The 20,337-nt window shown below is 38.0% G+C and overlaps 1 protein-coding gene across 4 annotated transcripts in view; it reads left to right on the plus strand.

Moving 5' to 3' along the window:
• Nucleotides 1–20,337, plus strand: part of CAPN5 (calpain 5) — a 157,631-nt gene that overhangs the window by 36,985 nt on the left and 100,309 nt on the right. For 3 of the 4 annotated variants that reach the window (XM_074216939.1, XM_074216938.1, XM_074216941.1), the window contains one exon: nt 10,100–10,277. In XM_074216939.1, coding sequence (XP_074073040.1) covers nt 10,110–10,277 — 168 coding nt within the window. In that variant the 5' untranslated portion in view covers nt 10,100–10,109. Of the gene's footprint in view, nt 1–9,283; nt 9,345–10,099; nt 10,278–20,337 lie in introns of those variants that run through there. The other variant, XM_074216940.1, reaches the window with a different exon arrangement.

The raw sequence follows: 20,337 nt of genomic DNA on the forward strand, positions 1-20,337 counted from the left end.
GTCAAATACAATCTTTAATTGTTCTAACTTTTGGTTCTCCAACACTGCTTCCTTACTCAAACATTGAGGTTCCTTCAAGTTCTAACATTCTAGGTTCCAAGGTACTATTGTTGACATTTTCTTCTGCTAGAAAATTTGGGAGGGGCAAAATTTAGAGTCTGTTTGGATTTCTTATGAACAAAGCATTCCCTTCTGTTCATCTGAAACTCATAGATTTGGTAAAGGGAAGAGCACTGAACTGAGAGTCAGGAAGTCAGAGGCCTGGGTCTTCCCTAAATAACATAATCTGTGACTTTGGGCATGTTTCTTCCCTTTGCTGGGCTGCAGTTTCCTCCTTGGTGGATGGCTGCACCTTGCCTCTTCAGATGAGGGTTAGCAGGAAGCACTAAGTAGTTTGTAGATCTGAAAGTACTACAGATATATCACCTGGTGGATAAATCAAAACTGTAAAAATGCTTACCATTATTCCTAGTCTGCCTGGGATCCCATTCTTTCTCCCCCCCCAGACAATGACTTGTCCAAGGTCATACAGCTTGGTAATTATTAAGTGTCTGACGTCAGATTTGAATTTAGGTGCTCTTGAATTCCCACTCCCCAGAGTGGTGCTCTATTCACTGAGCCACCTAGCTGTCTGGATCCCTTTATTTCTAAGAATGACTTGCCAGAAAGAATTGAATGAATTGTGCAGTCTAGAAGGTAAAGTTTGCTTATTTGTGCTAAGTCACCAGTCTCACTTTCTCCTGCAGAGCCATCTGGGTCCATTGACCAGAGATGGATCAGGACAACTAGACATAGCCCAGGATGTGAGGCAGTCAGGATGCAGTGGCTTGCTAGTAAGTGTCAAGTATCTGACATTGGAATTCAGGTTCTCTTTGTTCAAGGGCTCATCAGTGCCACCTAGCTGTCCCTCCTACATATACTTTCAAGGTGTGAACACCTGTCCTCTGTCTTCATCCACCCCCTGATGTTCTCTCATCTCTCTTCCAAGTTTTATATTCTTGATTCCCTCTAATTTGAACCTAAGAGGTAGAGCATGGTCACCCATTATCAGTTGGGTGGGGCTGGGAGACAGGCAAGGAGTCACAGAACCAGCATAGCACTAACTAGTAGGAGTCTAATGGGCTAGGGAATTTGTCCCCCCCATTTTTTATTAAGCTTATTTATAGTCTTGGAAAGTATCCCTGCCACACTGTCTGACTTTTACTGCCTGCCTGGGGATATGAGGGAGGGATGGACAAGGCTGCGAGGATACAGTTGGTAAAATCAATCCAGATGCCCTCCAGGGCAGGCAGTGGCACTGAGTTACCAGTTGTTAAGCCCCACCCTCTACCCTCATTCCTTAAATGCAATGGGCAATTCACTTGCTGGCCATTCTTCCTAGTCTTGAGTCTCCTCATAGGGTTTTCAGTGGTGGTGTCAGCATTTATTTTTTTCTGTCCCCTCTTTTTAGACAAGCTAGTTGGTCCACCTTAGTACCAGCCCAACCCATGCTTATCTGGGCATTTGTCATTATACCTCTCTCTGGCCCAGTTTTTCTCATAAGAAAAACATAGAACCATAATTTCTGGAATTGGAAGAGACTTTAGAGATCATTCAGGTCAGAGATTTTTAACCTTAAAAAGGTTACATCATGGATACCTTTGGCAGTTGTGTGAGACCTTCTTGGATAATTGTTTTTAAGTTCATATAACAGAATACATAGATTTACAAAAGAAAAAAATTACATTCAATTGAAGACTTCCTGGGCCTCTGATGACTCTATTGTAGACCTCAGGTAAAGAACCTCATATCTTGTCAAGCTGAAGGCCTTGCTCAGAATCGTGTAGCTAGTTAGAAAAAGCACATGAGGAAACAAAACTAGGGCCTCTGATTATAGATTCCATGCTCTTTCCATTACAACTCATGGCAACATGCATGAAATGGTCTAGTGGATAAATTGCTGAATCTTGGAGAAATGAAAACCAAATTTTGAATGCCACCAGACCCCAGGTATGTGAGCCAGGGCAAGAGCCTCAGTTCCCGTATCTGTAAAATGGGAGCAATAATCAGAGGCAGCTACAGTGCTCCATAGAATTGTTGTAATGATTAAATAAGAGATCCTGTAGATAGTATACTTTGTTGCTGTTCAGTTGTGTCTGACTTTTCATGATACCATTTGGGGTTTCCATGGCAAAGATATTGGAGTGGTTTGCCATATTCTTCTTCAGTTCACTTTACAGATAAGAAAACTGAGGTAAACAGGGTTAAGTGACTTGCCCAGGGTCACACAGCTACTAAGTGTCTAGGGTCATATTTGAACTCAGGTCTTCCTGACTCCAAACCTAGTACTCTATCTACTCTACCACCCAGCTGTCCAACCTGTTTTATGCATGTCAGCTATTGTTATAATCTTCAAGTTCCCTTTCATCTCTAATCTTCTAAGTTCTAAACCCTTTATGTACTCTTTGTTTTATACCTTTTATGTACTGTTTAAGTCCCATCTCCATTCCAGACTGTGAAGAAAACTATGTGTTGTCCAGATGTTGAATCTTTCCCAGGGTCCATCACAATGCTCTCTATATAATTAGTCCTAAGTACATGTTTGTAGAACTGTTTAATTCAAAGGCATAACTATCAAGTCAAGTCAAGCCAACCAGAAGTATTTATGAAGAACCTACTATATCCTAGTCAGGGTGCTGAGTGATTAATTAAAGGACTTGGAGCTGCACAGGGTCCTAAATATCATGATCCTCCTTTCTTATTTTACAGAGAAGAAAACAGAGACCCAAGTTACTTGCCCAAAGTGATTCAGTTAGTTGGTAGTATTTAACCCAGCCATACATTCCATGATTCTGGGAAAGTCATTTAATATCTTGGTTTCTAGGTACCTCTTAAGGTATAAATTCTAAGGAAGGTCCTAATCTGCATTAATAAAGGGAGTTTCCTCTTCAAGGAATCTCCTATGGAAGTGAAATGATGGATCCAGTTCTTATTTCCTCTTGATAAAATTCTTTAAGTTTTCACAAAGCTTTTCAATATGCTATCTTTTTTAATTTTTTAATTTTATTTTTTCAATTACATGCAAAGATAGTTTTCAACATTCAACTTTTTGTTGGGAGTTCCATATTTGTCTAACTCCCTCCTTTCCTGCCCCCTGTCCATGATGGAGAGTAATCTGCTAGAGGTTATACATGAATTAATATTTCATATGCTATCTAATCTGATCCTTTCAACAATCCTATGATATAGGCACTCCTATTCTTCTCATTTTGTAGATTTAGAAAATGAATCTCTAATGGCATATAGATAATAGGTTTCGGGGGAAGATTTGAATCCAGGCTTGATTGATTCAAAATTCAATGTAATAATCCATTTTACCTTTAGTTGCCTATCACCTATTTGATGACAACTTGCCTTTAATGTAAGGAAAAAACCAAGAACAACCCAGCATCTTGAGGTCTGGGCCAGTCTAGGCATTGAATATTCCCTAACTCTGAGCACTCAGTTTTTGTTTCTGCCAGTGGGGTTCAGTAAATGTTTGTTGAATCAATGATGGGATGGATGACTACTCTGGAGTCCAATGGTGAAACGCTGTGAGTCTCACTTTAAGAACTTCTGAGTCCTAATTCTCTGACTCAGTGTTTGTTCTGCAGGAGGAGGGCCTGGAAAAGAGCAGTGGTACCCTGCCCGGGTGGGCACCTTGGAAAGGTCATGCCTCGCCTGGGGAGTTCCAACCCTCAGCCTCCTTGGCTGATTGACATTTATCCTCTCTTACCTTTGTTCAGCCAAGGTATGACCTGTTTACAGACATGATCACAGCAGGTGCAGAGGAGAGAACGCCCAACTATGAGTCAGCAGAAAACTCCAGTAGAAGAATTACTCACATTTCCATGAGACATTTCTAGTTTGTCATAGAACATAAAGAGAAAAATCTGTTTTCAAAGAACCCTTCTTCCATTCCATTCTGTTCTTCTATATTCTAAGATTCTCTTCCAGCTTTCACATTCTGTGTTCTAAGTTTTGCTCTAATCCCAGCATTCTGGTTTTTAAAGTCCTTTCCAGACATTCTATTTTGAATTCTAAACTTTCTGGCTCTATACTAGACTGATAATATATTTTTTTCACCCAACTAGCAGTATAATTATTATTGTCTCCATTATATAAGTATGAAAATTGAAGTTTGGAGTGAATCAAAAGATCACAGATTAAGAGCTAAAGGGGATTTTAGAGACTTTTAAATTGTAATATCCTCATTTTAAAGATGAGGAGTCTCACAATTATAAAATGAATTTTTCTAAAGTCAAACAGCCAGTTAATGTTAGAAGTTCAGTTTGAATCTAAGTCCATTACCCCTTCAGGATCTTTGTTGTGTCATTGAACCTTTGGCAGCCTGATGAAAAATCTCTGGTCTTCCTCAAAATCTTGGCTTTAAATGCCTCAAATAAAATTAAGAGGATTACAAAGGAAACCTATTATACTGAAATAGTTATCAAAATAATATTTAAAAAAACAAAGCTCCCAGACCCCAGTTTGAGAACCCCTGCACTACACTATGACCCCTTTTATATCAGTGGCTATATAGGTAGGTAGTAAGCATCAGAATGGGGATTTGAACCCAAGGCTCCTCACTCCCATGCTAAAGTTCTTCCCATTATACTTCAACACTCCCTTATCTATATCACACACACACACACACACTAAATGTTTTAGCAATCAGCTCTTTGCAGAGAGAAATGTTTAATTTTTATTATTAACATTTTCTTCATCACTTTCTTTTTTTAAAAAAAATTATTTATTTAAGGCAAAGGGGTTAAGAGTGACTTGTCCAAGATCACACAGCTAGGCAATTATCAAGTATCTGAGGCTGGATTTGAACTTACGTCCTCCTGACTCCAGGGCCAGTACTCTATCCACTGTGCCATCTAGTTGCCCCTCCTCCAACTCATTTTACAGATGAGGAAACTGAGACAAACAGGGTTAAATGACTTGCCTGGGGTCATACAGCTAGTAAGCCTTTGAGACCAAATTTGAACTCAGGTATATGACTACAGGCCAGGTACTCTATCCACTGAACCATTTGGCCACCACCTGTGCACAGTTCTGTGGCACTGGTCAAGAGTCTAATTCAACCAACATTTATTCCTGCTCTATAGCAAGGGTTGGGTTAGGTGTTGGGAGATAAAAAGACAGAATGTGAAACTATTTCTGCATTTTAGGGGCTTACAGTGGGTCTGGCTGGGGGAAATAACCCAAATGCTACTAAATAAATACAATCTCTATACAAAGTAATTTCCCAGTTTTGGGGCAGAGAGTGCTACCAGCTTCAGCTAGGCTAAGCTGCTTCCCTGCTCTAGGCTTTATTTGTAAATGAAGGAAGTTGGGTAGGATGATCTCTAAGGAGATCAAAGGTTTGCAACCATTTTGTGTTGTGTGTGTGTGTATGTGTGTGTGTGTGTGTGTGTGTGTGTGTGTGTGTGTGTGTGTGTTTTGGCAATCAATAATAAAATTACAAAGAAATGTCAATAATGTAGAGAGGTAGTTGGTACAGCACATATAATGGAATCAAGGAGACCTGAATTCAAATCTAGACTCAGACATTTAATAGCTGTGTGATCCTGAGCAAGTCACTTAATCTCTCTATGCTTCAGGGGTATATGTGTACAATATATATGTATTTTTTGTATTTCTATTTATACATATAATGTCTATCTACCTACATAAACATATGTGATATATAGACAGTAGAGTAGAATACTAACCACTTGATGGAATAGAATAAAAAGAGCTTTGGCCTAAGAGTCAGGAGACCTGGGTTCAAATATCCATTCTGATACTTGGTAGCTATGTGGCCACTTCACTAATAGGGGTGGAAGCATGGTTTACAAAAGGTCCTCAACCTTAATCTGGCAACTTTTTTTTAAAATTAATAATTCTATCAAAATAGGTTTTCTTTGTAATCTATATTTTGTTTGAAGCATTTAAAAGCATAATTCTGAGAAGGGAGTCATAGGCTCTGACAGGCTGCCAAAGGGCACTATGACAATGAAAAGTAAGAACCCCTTGGTGCTAGGTATGACACTGTCTCTAGAAGAATTCAATCAGTGTTTGGAGGACTACCAACCTGAGATGTCCCACATCAGGTTAGAGTTTGGGGATGGATAAGGCAAAACCAGCAGGGATTAGATGGGGGGGGGAATTTTGTGAAGCAGAGTCCAGTGTCCTGCCTGAGCTTCCATAGCTAGCTCATTACAGAGTTTGGCATACAGAGGAGGCAAAAACATGTTATTCCCCCCAAACTGCTGCATCTATCTTGCCAGACATCATGGCTGAGAACTCCAGGCTCCAGCTTTTGTCAAAGCTAGTAAAGATGGTGAGCATGTAGGGAGCTATCTCATCTGGCATTGTCTCCTCATGATCCTGCTATTCAAAGGTGTCCCTTGCACTGTCACCACCATGGACAAGAAGAGGTCCTTGAATATGCTGAAGGACTTTGCCCCTGACTCCCAGCTGCCCATTCTGCTATTTTTGTCTCCTCTGTATTCTATCCTCTAACTGAATAATGTTCACAACAAAGGGAATGGGTCCTCATAGCTTTGAAAAGTTAAGACTTTCTATGACAATACAAGATAGATCAGCCACTGAGACAAGAATCCATGTCCCTATTTTAGAGTCTGCCTTCTCCTAGACATATGATGAAATTCTTCTTTTCTGGATTTGAGTCCTAGTTCTAACACTTTTAAGTTGTAAACCCCAGAGCAATTGAATCCAAACCTTTGGGTCTCAGTTTCCTCACTTGGAAAATTAGATGGTTTCTATGTGATGATCTTTCAACTTTGTCAGTCTGGGACCCTTTTAGCTCTTGTATGTTCTGCCTATGTTCTAAGGCTCTTAGGATCTATGTTCTGAGGTCCCTTTATTTCAGCTATGACTCTATGTTCAATGATTTTTAAAAAACATTTAAAGTATCTACCGAGTGAAGGGCATCTACCCTGCCCTACCACTGGCACCCTCTACCTTAGAACTGCTACCTAACAGACCCTGCTGCCGTCCTGGTGTAGGTCCTCATCAACTCTTTAAAGAATGGCAATTGCCTCCCTGGTGGATCACCCTGCCTCAAGCTTCTGCCCACTCCCACTCCAGTCCATCTTCTACTCAGCTATCAAAACTATCTTTCTAAAGTGCTGACTGTATCATGTCTCAATCTGTTCAATAAATTCCGGTGGTGTTCTATGAATCTCCATGAGCAAATATAAAATCCTGTTTGGTGTTTGAAACCCTTCACAACCTGACTCTTTCCTAATTTTGTAGTCTTTTTATACCTTATTCCCTTCCACATACTCTATGATAAAACAGGAACACTAACCCCCTTTGGGCTTTTCACAACAAGATGGTTCATCTCCTGATAGGGCATTTTTTACTGAATGTTCCTCAAAACCTGTCATTCTTTACCCTCCTCTCATTCCTCTCCTCCTCTTCCCCCCCCCCCCCCCAGTCTTCAAACTCCCCCACCCTGGTCTTCAAACTTCCCTGCTTTCTTCAAGACTCAGCTTAAATCCCACTGTGTGCAAGGAACCTTTCTCAATCCTCCTTAACATTCTCAGGTGAGCTCTAGTTTATCCTGAACATGGTTCAACTCCCCCATTAGATGGTGAGCTCCTTGGGACCAAGAACTGATTAAGACATGATTGTTGTTGTTGTTTGTTCTTCTCCTAGAACCTGATATCTTGATTTGCAAATGAATTGGATTTAAGTGAGACAAAGTCACCAACCTCACCAGGAACTTGATATGTGCTTAACAAAGGCTCTCTATTACTAGGCCTCCTTCCTTGCCAACCAACCAAGTGATTGGTGCCATTACTTGCACAATTATGTTTATTATAGTGAGCGTTATGTTGTACAAGTCATCCTTCTCACTTGCCTTTTACCAAAACCATTCCACCCTATAGTCTGATTGATAGGAAACAGGACAACGGGTTATGTGGTCTGGCTGCTGTGGTAGTCTTTTGGTCTTGAATTGGTTTCTTTCCTTCAGTGTCAGTGAGGCACCATGGCACACCATCACCCTGGACAAGTACCTGCTTGTGCTATTTGATGACAGAATGCTATACCCCAATATATCCAAGCCTATCTCTTGATGAACTAATCATTAGCACCTTTTCTCTCATACCAGAATTACCTCCTACCAAGTAGGAGGGAGTGAACAACCAAAAGAACTATAACTTACTTAATAGGTCATTCATAGTTTCACTGTACCAGCCATGTGTACTTAGAAATGCATGACTTAATCTTTGAGATAAGCATTTACTACCTGTAGGATCAAATAGGTAGCAAGGAGGAGACCATTTAGAGAAAATAGAAAGCAATGAGGAAGAGGGATGAGGAAGAAGCAGCAACAAATGGGTTCACTGAAAACCACCTTCCAAACTGTTGGTTCTTCCTTTCCTCTCTGTCTTGCCCTTTGGGCTGTCTCTCACACTGAGAGGTCTGAGATGACACTATCCAGCTCCCCTCATAAGACAGGGATAGACTTAGTATTGTGTCAAGACATCTGAGGAGGAAAGCATATTGAAGGTCCCTTCGACCATAAAGTTCTTTGATCCTGTGACTTGGGTTCTAATCCCAGTTCTGTGTGATCCTACGTAAGTGACCTTAGCATGAGCCTCAGTTTTCTCCTCTGCATAATGATGAGTAGCATGATAAAAGAGTCAAAGAACCTGTGAGTCCAATGCTGCCTCTGCTCTTTAGAACTTGTGTGACCTCAGGCAGGTCCTACTACCTCTGCAGACCATCTGCATTTCCCCCTCCATCAGTGGAAGGAGTTGGTCTCGACAGCCTCTTTGCATCCTTCCATATGCCTTCGAGGATCTTTCCGAGCTCTGATTCTTATGATTCTATGAAACTATCAGTTGAGGGATGGAGGTTTTGAGATCATTCTTAGTAGAGGAAGCATCTGTACTGATTAACTCATAAGTATTGGTACTACTATGGGTTTAAAGTGCTATTATTTTCATATTTAATCACAACAATAACAATTGTATAAGACATGCTAAAATTCAATGCTGTGTGAATGATATAGTATGGTCAATACTATGAGAGGGAGAGAGATCCTGGTGGGAGTCAAGACTGAATGTGGGAATGATCTGGGCACATCATTGTAGCATTGAAGGGACAGTCATACTTGACAGGAGGGGTAAGTGAGGAAGGAGAATATGGTGGGGAGTTATGGGGAAAAAGATGCAGAAGTGGAATCATAGAATGTAGGAGCTATAGGGGATCTTATAGATCATATAGTTAAATTGTTCCATTTTTACAGAAAAAGAAATCGAGGAATGGAGAAGCAAAATAACTTGCCTAATGTCACACAGGTAAGGGCAGCTAGATGGCACAGTGGGTAGAGCACTGTCCCTGAAGTCAGGAGGTCCTGAGTTCAAATCTGTCCTTAGATACAAAGTTTTCTAAGTGACTGTGAGCAAGTCACTTAATCCTCATTGCCTTGCACTGAGTGCTATCTCTAATCTTTCTGATTCATATCTGGCCACTGGACCCAGATAGTTCCAGAAGAGAAAATGAGGCTAATCCAATTTATTTGCTTGTCCTGGCATAACCTCCCTGATGTCTTGCTCTTCTTTGAGAATGAAAGACAAAACAACATCATCATCATCATCATCATCATCATCATATGGCAGATGGTACTCAAACACTTACATCTTTTGATACCAGATCTTGGGCTCTGTCTACTCCAACATGCAATCATTATGAATTGAAAATTAAGTTCAGAATCATGGGGTATATTCATATCTCTGGAAGTTAACCATAGATAGAGGCTAGTCTGCACAGAGGGAACTAGTGTTAGGCTACAGAGGAAATGGTAACAGGATGGTATAATGAGAGATCCCTTTCTTTTTTTAAGAAAGATTTTATTTATTTTGAGTTTTATAAATTTTCTCCCATTCTTGCTTCGCTTCCCCCACCCCCCACAGAAGGCATTCTGTTAGTCTTTACGTTGGTTCCATGTTATGCACTGAGAGAGATCCTTTTTAATAGGACTTTTTAGAAATATATTTATTTTTCTTTTGGCCTCATCCGAGTCTTTTTTCTTCTTTTTTTCTCTTCCCTTAAGGCTGACTTAAATGATGTGTTCTTCTGTGAAACCATATGAGAACCAAAAGTACTGGGCCCTGAAGAAGGATTGTCTGAAGAGGAAGGTGCTCTTTGAGGACCCTACATTTCCAGCCAATGATGAATCCCTGTATTATTCAGGTACCCAGCGACAGGATGTCCAGTGGAGACGGCCTAAGGTTAGTGGAAGAACCAGGGTTAAATGGTGAGGGGAAACTGTAGTAAACATACTACTATATGGTGTGTGGGGTACCCCTGGCTGAACTCCATCCCTGATCTGGATTGCTGAGGTCAGGACTCCTCTTGTTCATTAATTTGAGATCTGTGGTTAATAGCAAGAACTTTGGATTTGGAGTAAAAAACTCTGGCTCTTATAGTTAGGGGACAGTGACACCAGTATTCTCTCCCTCTCTCACAAAGTCCAGGAGGGATTATTTTATGTCTTGATGACTTTAAGAGAAGAATGAGAAGAGAAGAGAAGGAATATTAGGAAGAATTATCTAGGTGGAAAGGTAAAGGGAGGTTGGGAAAAATTATATACCACAATCAGTTGTTAAGGAGAACATCTGAATTTAGTAAAAGAAGGATGAAAACACACACAGATAAATATATTTTACTCAATGGGGAAATAAAAAGGTAAGAGAAGGGGGAATTAAAAGGAGTAGTTTATGGAAGGGATCGATCCTATAGCTCTTTTTTTGAGGTTGGAAAGAATGGGAGACTGAGGGAGTACCCATAAATTGAGGGAGTGGATGAACAAGTTATTGTATGTAAATATAATAGAATACTATGTGCTATAAGAAATGATGGAGACGAGTTCAGAGAAACCCAGGAAGATTTCTATAAACTGTGCAGTGAAGTGAACAGAATCAGGAAAATCTTTTATAAAGTGCCATAATATGGTTAAGATAAACAACTTTGTATGAATTAGGAACACTTATCAGTATAATGACCAACTGATTCCAGAGGGCTGATGATGAAACTTTCCAACCAACTCTAGAAGGACTCAGAGAGCAGAATAAAGATATATTGATTTTATACATGAATAATTAAAAAATTTGTTTTGATTGACCATATGTGTTTGTGATGGATTTTGTTTTTGTTGTGTTCTCAATTTGGAGAAAGGGAACTGGGGTTGTAGGATGAAAAAGTGGATTTTTCCTTTTTTGAAACCAAATATAATTAAAAAAAAATTTTAAAGTTTGCATCAAGAAGGTTAGTACTAATTTCAGAGGTGACAGAACTGTTAAAGGCACACAGGTATAGATTCTCAAGATTATCAAAAGTAGGGAGAAATATCAAAGGCATAAAATAATTGGGAAAATAACATTTTAATCAGACAATCAAAGAAACACTAATAATTATTGATTTATATAACTACTTTTCCATCCACATAAAATTTTTATGAGAATACTGTACACACACCAGTATCAACTTTGATGATGATATAAGGGAACATACAGTCCTTCACAAGACATTCTTCATAGTAGATCACTTTCCAAAAATGAAAGATGAAAAAAATTCAAATTCCTTTGTGTTTATTGTTTACTAATTATAAAAAGCTTTTGTTTGAAGAGAGCTAAGCTTTGTCTTAAAGGTTCTTTCCTAAGATGTCTCCCATGCATATGTAGAAAATTAAAATAGATTCTTTGAAAGAAATATCTAGAATAATTGTTCAACAATCCAATATAATGTCAGACCTCAAGCAAGAAGATCCATGTTGGCCATGGACAAAAAGGAGGTGTAGTGAAGAATTCAAGTTGAAGAGAGATTTCATCTCTTTTTTGTGTCCTGAACTCTCTGCTTTGATAATCAGTCTAGTTAAAAAAAAGTGGACCCCTTCTCAGAAGAATATTTTAAATGCATAATGCACAAAATTCATAAAATAAAATACATGGAATTACAATCACAATATAATACAATTATCAAAATATATATTAAAAAGCCCAAAACAAGTTCATGTACTCTTGAGTTAAGAATCTCTGTTATAATTGATAAACTCCTCCAGGTGCTCCTATCAATCTATCCTGACTTCACCTTGAAACCAAAGTCTAATATACCTATATTATACTAGTGCTGTTTTATAATTGTTTAACATAGAATACGCTTAGTTTCACACTAAATGAAAACAAATATTGCAATTAAGAAGAACATGGAAGCCATGAACAGACTGAAATCCATTACAAAGAATTGTAGAGAATTAAAGTATGTTACATGACAAGAGGGAAGGAAAACAGATGGATCACTATGTTCTACTGTCATTTTCATGTTGTCTAGGAGAATGCAAGAAGGACCCCAGAACTTCTGGCAGGAGATAAACAGGATATAATAGGTGGTCATAGCTTATATTAGGATCTGCATCATTTGTGTGGAGAACATCCACCCTGATGAGATCACAAATCCATTTGAATATTTGAGAGTCCTCACAACACCCTTGGAAGATAGGTCATGCAAGTATAATTATTCTTGTTTTTTGGGTGAGAAAGCTGAGAAGCAAAGATAAATGACTTATCATTTGAACCCTTTGGTTCAGAGGAGATATGTGTATCATTATCTCCCATGTTTTACCGTATGTACTTTCTCTCATTTTTTAATGTATGTAACTTTTTAAACTCTTGCTTCATCTGCTCTAGTAATTCTAGTTGACTTTGTGCCCAAGTTGGGTTTTCCTCTGAGACTTTGCTTGTAGGCATTTTGGAGTAATTTTCTTCTGCATTTGTGTCTTACATGTCATTGTCACCGTACTAGCTCTTTATGGTGAAATTATTTTTTTATTTGCTCACTTACTTCTTGGATTTGATTTCAGAATTGGAATCTGTTATAGTTCTGGAGGGAAGATCTGAACTGATCTTTTTGCTTCTTTTGGGAGGTATTGATTGTTGTGTTCTTAGGATCTCAAGGACAGACTAGGGACCTGACAACTTTCATTGCTATCAAAGTGGTCTGATCCAGATATAATAGGACTGCTGCCTCCATGGTCTGAGTTCTGCAGGTTCCTGCTGGACTCCTCACCTATTGACATGAAATCTGGGCTAGAAGCTAGAACTGAGACTGTACTACATGTGTGGGAAGTCTACTTTCTTCTGAACATTCTCCTTTTTTGGCTACATGGTTCAGGGTTTCCTTATTTTTGAACATCATTCCTCTGCAAAGGTCCCCTTCTCAGTTCTCTCTGTGTCTGTGACCCAGTCCTGGGTAGTGGGTAATAAAGCTAATAAGCTGCTGTCTCCATTGCAGTGCCCTGGTATGGGTCTGGGATTTCCTCTTACCCAAATACACAGCCACTCCTAGAGTGTTGTAGTGCACTATGCCATGTCCTCCTGACCTGACTCCATTCCCAGGATCTGAAGATCTCTCTCCCGTCTTGTTCTGCTGAACTGACCTGTATTAGCAATATTGCTCTGCCATATTGATTCAGCTTTCCTTCTCTGCATACTTGATCTAGTCTTGCTATTTTCACCCTTCTGCATCATTTTTTACTTCCTTTGTAAGCACATCAAGAACTGTACGGTCACATTTCAAGTCTGGAAACTTTACTGTCCTCAGGTTAAAAATATTTGTTTAAAAATCTATGAATTTTTTCAATCTTTCAACTACCCTCTCCCTTCCAGCTTCATTCTGTGTTCTGAGAATAGCTATTTAGTTGTCTTTCTTGCCAAGCTTTCTTTTTAGTGATTTAAGCAAAACCTCTCCTGTTTCTCTCTGCTTTATGAAATGATACTGTTCATAATCTCTAACCATCCTTCTCTCTAGGATGTAACAGAGAAGTATTGTGGTGGCCTTGTCTGTTAAAGCCTTCAACTTGGCAAGCAAAGAAAGTTTTTGTTATCTAAGGCATTCTTTTAGGCTCCATGATCTTCTTGCTATGGCAATTGATTTCAATAGGTTAAAGTTCTGTTTGAATTGGTTGAAATTGTTGTTGATATCTGATTCATATTCCATTTCCAGCATCAATAACTTAAACAGATCAAGTTACAGTTGTTCAGTTTTATATTATTTTGACTTTGTACTGATTTTTTATCTTTATCCTAACATGTTGGAAGTATCATTGTTATAGACAGCTGATTGAGGACTAATTCTCATATTAACAATGAGTTATTTTCAGTAAGGTAAAATTAGTGATCAGTTTTATAATATTATTTTGTGTTATGTCCAGTGTTTTTCAATTCTTTTTTTGCCCAAGGCCACATAGCTAGGTAATTATTAAGTATCTGAGGTCATATTTGAACTCAGGCCCTCCTGATTCCAAAGACAGTGCTCTATCCACTGCATCCACCTAACTGCCCTTTCAATTCTTTTCTTAAGAGAGTATCCAAGGGGAAGCTAAGTAGCATAGTGAATAGAGTACTAGCCCTGGAGTTAGGAGGACTTGAGTTCAAATCTTACCTCAGACACAATGAGTACCTATGTGACTTTGGGCAAGTCATTTAACCATATTGCCTTGCAAAAACCTAAAAAAAAAGAGAGTATCCAGGATCTATAGGGATGAGACTTCTGTTTCATTATGAGTCTTTGACCTTTGGAATAAGATATTCAAACATTCACAAAAATTTTTTATGGTCCTCAACTACTTTTACATGAAATCATTGAGTATCAAAGAGTACGTTGATTTGAGGATCTCACTAAATGATTTTTAGAATTTTTCTACTTCTTTTTCTACAATAGATATTGGTGCATAAGCTGCATTTCAAGGAAGTCATTTTTGTAGATGCCTATCATAAGCACTGTTACCCCAGATGACTGAATGGTGCATGAAATAATGCATCTTATTGTCTTTAAAAAGAAGAAAAACTGACTCTAGCAAATTCTTTTTTCACCTTTCTAAAGGAAATCTGAGCCATTTAGTTACAACTTTTTCTGTATTAAAGCAAGACTATCAAGACTGATAGGATTGAATTTTCCTAGCAGTATATTAGTCATCAAAGATCTCCTGTTTAAGGGACCAACCTTAGTCTAACAAGCTGTTGTTCATAGCACCTGCTGACCCTTTCCTGCCACTCCCACTGGTATTACAGGTACAGATTGAGACCTGACTGCACAGGACAATTTTCTTAGTTTCTTGGATTGCTAGACTCAAAGAGTTCATTATTAAATGGCTAGCCTACTAGATTCCCCAAGCTTGATGAAGCGTGAGAAGTAGATATTTTGGGGGAACCCTCACTGATAATTTGCTTGCAAATTGAAGCATCTAGGGTTATGCTTCAACCAATAGGATAGCTTTTTTAAACTCAAGATTTTAAACTAAGATGACTTAGTAGGACTTTAGGTTGTGAGGACAGTGCTTTGCAAATCAGAAGGAACTCTACAATTTGTCTAATTATTTTCACATTCTTCCAATATAGAAGACCTCCCCAAAATGCCTTCTGGGAAAGAGAAAATATTATCATACTAAAACTCATAATTCTATATGATTTTAAGATTTAGACAGTGCTTTTTTTGTCACAACCAGGGGGATCAAAAGAAAAAGAATTTTCTTAGTTTTACACAAAAAGTAACTCATACTCAGAGATGTTAGACATTTAGGAACTGGGATTTGGAGACAGGTTTTCTGATTCCAAATCTAGGATTCTTTTGATATCCTCACACTACATCTCTAAAAACTTGTTCTGATTACATCCTGGGGACTTTATGTTGTGTGTGTGTGTGTGTGTGTGTGTGTGTGTGTGTGTGTGTGTATACATATGGAAAGTATTCAATATTTATTCTAATCAATATGATAGGAGATAGCTGCTTTTCTGAGGACAGGTTCAAGTAGAAGCTCAGGAGAATCCATTAGAGAAGGGGTTATTTTCCCAGTACTGGATTATCTACCTTTGGCTAGTACAGGAATATAGATGGAATGTGAATTGGAGAATTCATTCAGAAATTCCTCATTTTGTTTCCTCCTAAAGAGTTTTATGATATCTCTAAGCTGATTGGCATCAGCATGGTAGTATAGTAGAAAGATCTGGAATCAATCAAGAAACCTGGGTTCAAGTTCTGACTGAGCTGCTTACTGATAAGGATGATTTTTGGACAGATTTTTTTGGGGGGGGTCTCAGCCTTTTCACTTCAAAAAGATAAAATAATACTTTGCTATAAGCCTCACCATAGTGTTATACTCTCTCTTCACTTTCAATTTTCACATGGACAATTTGTGCTGATCTTTGGTAGAGTCTTCCAAGTTGGTAATGGTTTTGTACCTGAACCACAATATAATGGTATTAGTTGGGTCTTCTTCAGGCACCAAGGACAACAACTAACCCCCAGAGTGTTTAGAGGAAAGATATTCTTTGTGTATGGAAGCCATAAGGAAAGTCAACTTCAGCTTGCCATCTCAGCATAAATGATGAGATCTCCATCACTGGAAGTCTTTAAGTGAAGGCTGTGTGACCATTGAGTAGGGATCCAGTAGTGGGTACTTTTGTTCAGGTTCAAGTTGGACTGGATGGTTTTAGAGATCTCTAACTCTGAAATGCTACAAAATGTTCACTATTTTTAATTCTCTGTCTCTTGCTGCCCCCCCACATGTGTTTAGGAGGCTAGTAATTGTTAAGTCATCATTATAACCCATTTTATCTTCTTGATACCTTTTTTAAGATCTCAAAACATTTCATGAAGTATTATCATCTATTTTTTGTTTAAATTTAGTTTTGTAATATAATACTTTTATTTCCTAACCATGCTTAAATCAATCCTCTTAACTTGTTGACTAATTACATCCAGCAACTGTGGTCATTGTTATATAAAAATGTGAGAACTTCCTCCTCATGCAGACAGACACAATTGTTGATAGCTTAAAGCCTTTATTACCTGAGACCCAAATAGGTTTAGTGACTTAACTTGGGTTATTCTTTTTTTTGTTTGTTTGTTTGTGTTTGCAAGACAGTGGGGTTAAGTGAATTATCCAAGTTCACACAGCCAAGTAATTATGAAGTGTCTGAGGCTGGATTTGAACTCAAGTCCTCCTGACTCTAGGACTCTATCCACTACACTATCTAACTGCTCCTACATGGGTTTTTTTTTAAACCCATATAACTTAACATAGTTACATAGTGGAACAGAATTAGAACCCGGGTCTTCTTTACTCCAAGGTACATTCTATCAAGCTCCCCCCCCCCCCCCCCCACACACACACACACTTCTCATTGATGATATTTCCTACAAACTTCTGGCAGTAGTAACACTTTGGCTAATTCGGTCTTTATGCCACATGACCCTGGGCCATAATTTCCCTCTGGCTGTCTCTTTTGTCTTCTCAAGTGAGGGAAGGGGATGATGTGAAAGGGAGTTTTGTGAGAGTAGAATGCTTTAAGAGTAGGGCTGGTAAGGACACAGCCCTTCTCATTGTTGTGAGAGGAATTATGGGGGAGGAGTAGATGAAACATTTCCATGATGAAGATCTGACTTCTTAGGATGATAGAGGTAATGAGTTTCCCTTATTGCATTCCCTTACTGCACAATGACTCTTTTTTGTTTTTGGCCTCAAAGTTAGTTGGCATTTTAGATCCTCTAGAATCATAGGATAATGAACATTAGAGTAAGACGAGAACTTAGAACATAGAAACAAAATGGAAGAATTGGGGGAGTCCTCATCACACACAAAACAGCATTAGAAGTAACCTTAAAATTATATAACTTAAAATGTTAAAAAAATAGAAGAGCTAGAAAGGAGTTTAGAAGTAGTTTGGTCCAACCTTTTCATTTTACATGAGAGGAAACTGAGGCCCAAAGGGTCAAGTTTAAGAATTAGAGCCTGAGAGGTAACCTGACTCTTAAGTCTGTTGTTTTCACTGAACAACACATTGCCTTTGGTTTTCCCTTGGATATAGATTAGGGTAGACACTGTGTTTTCATCTAGTTCAACCATCTGTCTTTAGCACATGCTTCTCTCACCACTAGTCCATGTCTCCTTCCTCAACTTTGGTGTTTAATGACTCAATTTTTAACCCCTCATGCCCTCTTACATTTCTAAATTAAATATTTAATTTTTCCAAAGACCCTTTACATCCAGTATTTCATTTGAAACTTACAATTGGTTTATAAAGAAATAGACAGGAATAATTTGGAGAAATTTATAGATGATTAGAATAGAAAAGAACTTTATAACAGACTATATAGCATGTCAGAGTTAGAGGGGACCTTCTGAGAGTATGTTAATTTTACAAAGGACAATTAGAAGATAAGATAGAACATAGAATATTAGCATTGAAAGGGAGCTTAGAGATCATCTGTTCCCTAGATAACCAAATAGCAATGCTTAACCAGGGGAATGAATATAATGCATCTGATCCTGAGGTGATGACTACCTGAGATTTTTAGGGGGAAAAAGATTTTTTTTTTCTTAAGAGAGGCAGCATGTTTTATTTATGTCTTGGAGCCATAAAATCTGGCTTCAAATCCCAGCTTCACTTACTTACTAGTTGTGTGATCTTGACTGAGTCACTTATGTCCTTGACTCTCAATTTCTTCTTCTATATGGAGGAATAAAAATAGATAGATTACTCATGAAGAGGGACATGACATTGTGAGAAAAGTGCTTTTTTAAAATGAAGTTAATAAATACTTGAGCTTTTAGTTATCTAAGCAAACAGGACCAAACCAAGATTGGTCAAGTTTCATATTAGCAGATTTTTAAATTTCTTTTCTTTATTTTCAACATTCTATTTGAATTTTTTCAAAATTTCCAAATTCTCTCCCTTACTCATGTCCCTCCCCTCTCTCCCATTGAGAGGTCAAACAAATTGTTTGATATCATTTACACATGTGAAGTCATGCAAAACATATTTCTATATTAGCCATGTTGGAATAAAATGCAAAATCAAAAAAGAAGAAAAATAGTAGGGGAAAAAATCTTTCATTCTGCAAGTTTACAGTTCTCTTTTAGAGGTGGAATATAATTTTTCTTTATGAGCCCTTTGTAATTGTGTTGGATCATTGTATTGTCAAAGTAGCTATGTCTTTCATAGTTGATCATTGTTAAGATATTGCTGTTACAGAATTCTCCTGGTTCCCTTCACTTTGCACCAGTTCATAGAAGTCTACTCAGGTTTTTCTAAAACCATCAGGAGGTCTAAACTTAAAAAAAAACCAACAGCAATCTTGTATTGATGCCTTTGTTTACATTGTGGTAATTTCTGGAGAAAGGACCTATTCACCCACCTCCAGATTGAGAAGCTTCTTGTAACTAGGAAAAGGTAAAATAAAAACATTCAGTACAGTATTTAAATGTGAGAGAGTCTATAAAACATTATATACTAATAGTCCCCTTGTTCTCTGGGTGACCCATTCTTGAAAAAACTCAGATGTTCTTAATCTAGCAAATACATTTTTATATATAGGGAAAGTGAAATCCAGACAAGGAAGGGGTTTTACCTAAGTACACATTGGTAATAGTGGTAAGAAAAACTAAAAATGTAGGCTTCTTCCTTGAATTTTGAAATCATGCCTTGTATTGTCTCCTAGTATTTTCTTTCGTGTCGGATTATATTGAACAACGTATTTCAAAGGACTCAGTCTCCTCATCTACAAAATGGGGAGGAGTTTGGATCATATTTGAGCCTTCCACAGGAGAGATGTTTTTCATTTTTTGAGCAATGCTGTAGAGCCAGGAAGATGGAGAGGAGGTCTAGAAAAGTATGACTATATGACTGAGTAGATCATCCTTAAATAACCACTAATCAATCATGAATGACAGGTGGAGGAGCCATGGAGTAGAAGAGATGATCTCTGCAGTCCCTCCCAGCTCTAACAGTCTAACATTCTATGCTCTAATGTTCCTTCCACCTCTTATGTTCCAAGTGTTATGGTCATTTACAACCCTCACATTTTACACTGTAGTTATCTTTTCATCTGTAGCATTCTATACTTGTTAACTTTTAGCTTTCACACTTAAAGCTAGCTGCTAATGTTTAACAAGTACCATATTAGCTGGCTTAGTATGGTTATTAATTTTTAAATGTTCGTGAGGTTTGTATAAAAAATAATTTTGATCATGAAATCCAAGCTTAAAGACAAAAACTCTTTTTTTATGCCTTTCCTTTACATTGTAGCCATTTATAAAGAGAGGATATTTGTTTATTTATTTGTTTTTCCAACTACATGCAAAGATAGTTTTCAGTAATCATTTTTTGTAAGGTTTTCAGATCTTTTTTCCCTCTAACCTTCCCTTCTCCTCTCTTCACTTCTGAAAGAAATCTAACAGGTTATACTTGTTTAACCATGCTAAATATAGATCCATATTAATCACGTGTGAAAGAA

Source organism: Macrotis lagotis, chromosome 1 (assembly GCF_037893015.1).
Source record: "Macrotis lagotis isolate mMagLag1 chromosome 1, bilby.v1.9.chrom.fasta, whole genome shotgun sequence".
Taxonomy (NCBI): domain Eukaryota; kingdom Metazoa; phylum Chordata; class Mammalia; order Peramelemorphia; family Peramelidae; genus Macrotis; species Macrotis lagotis.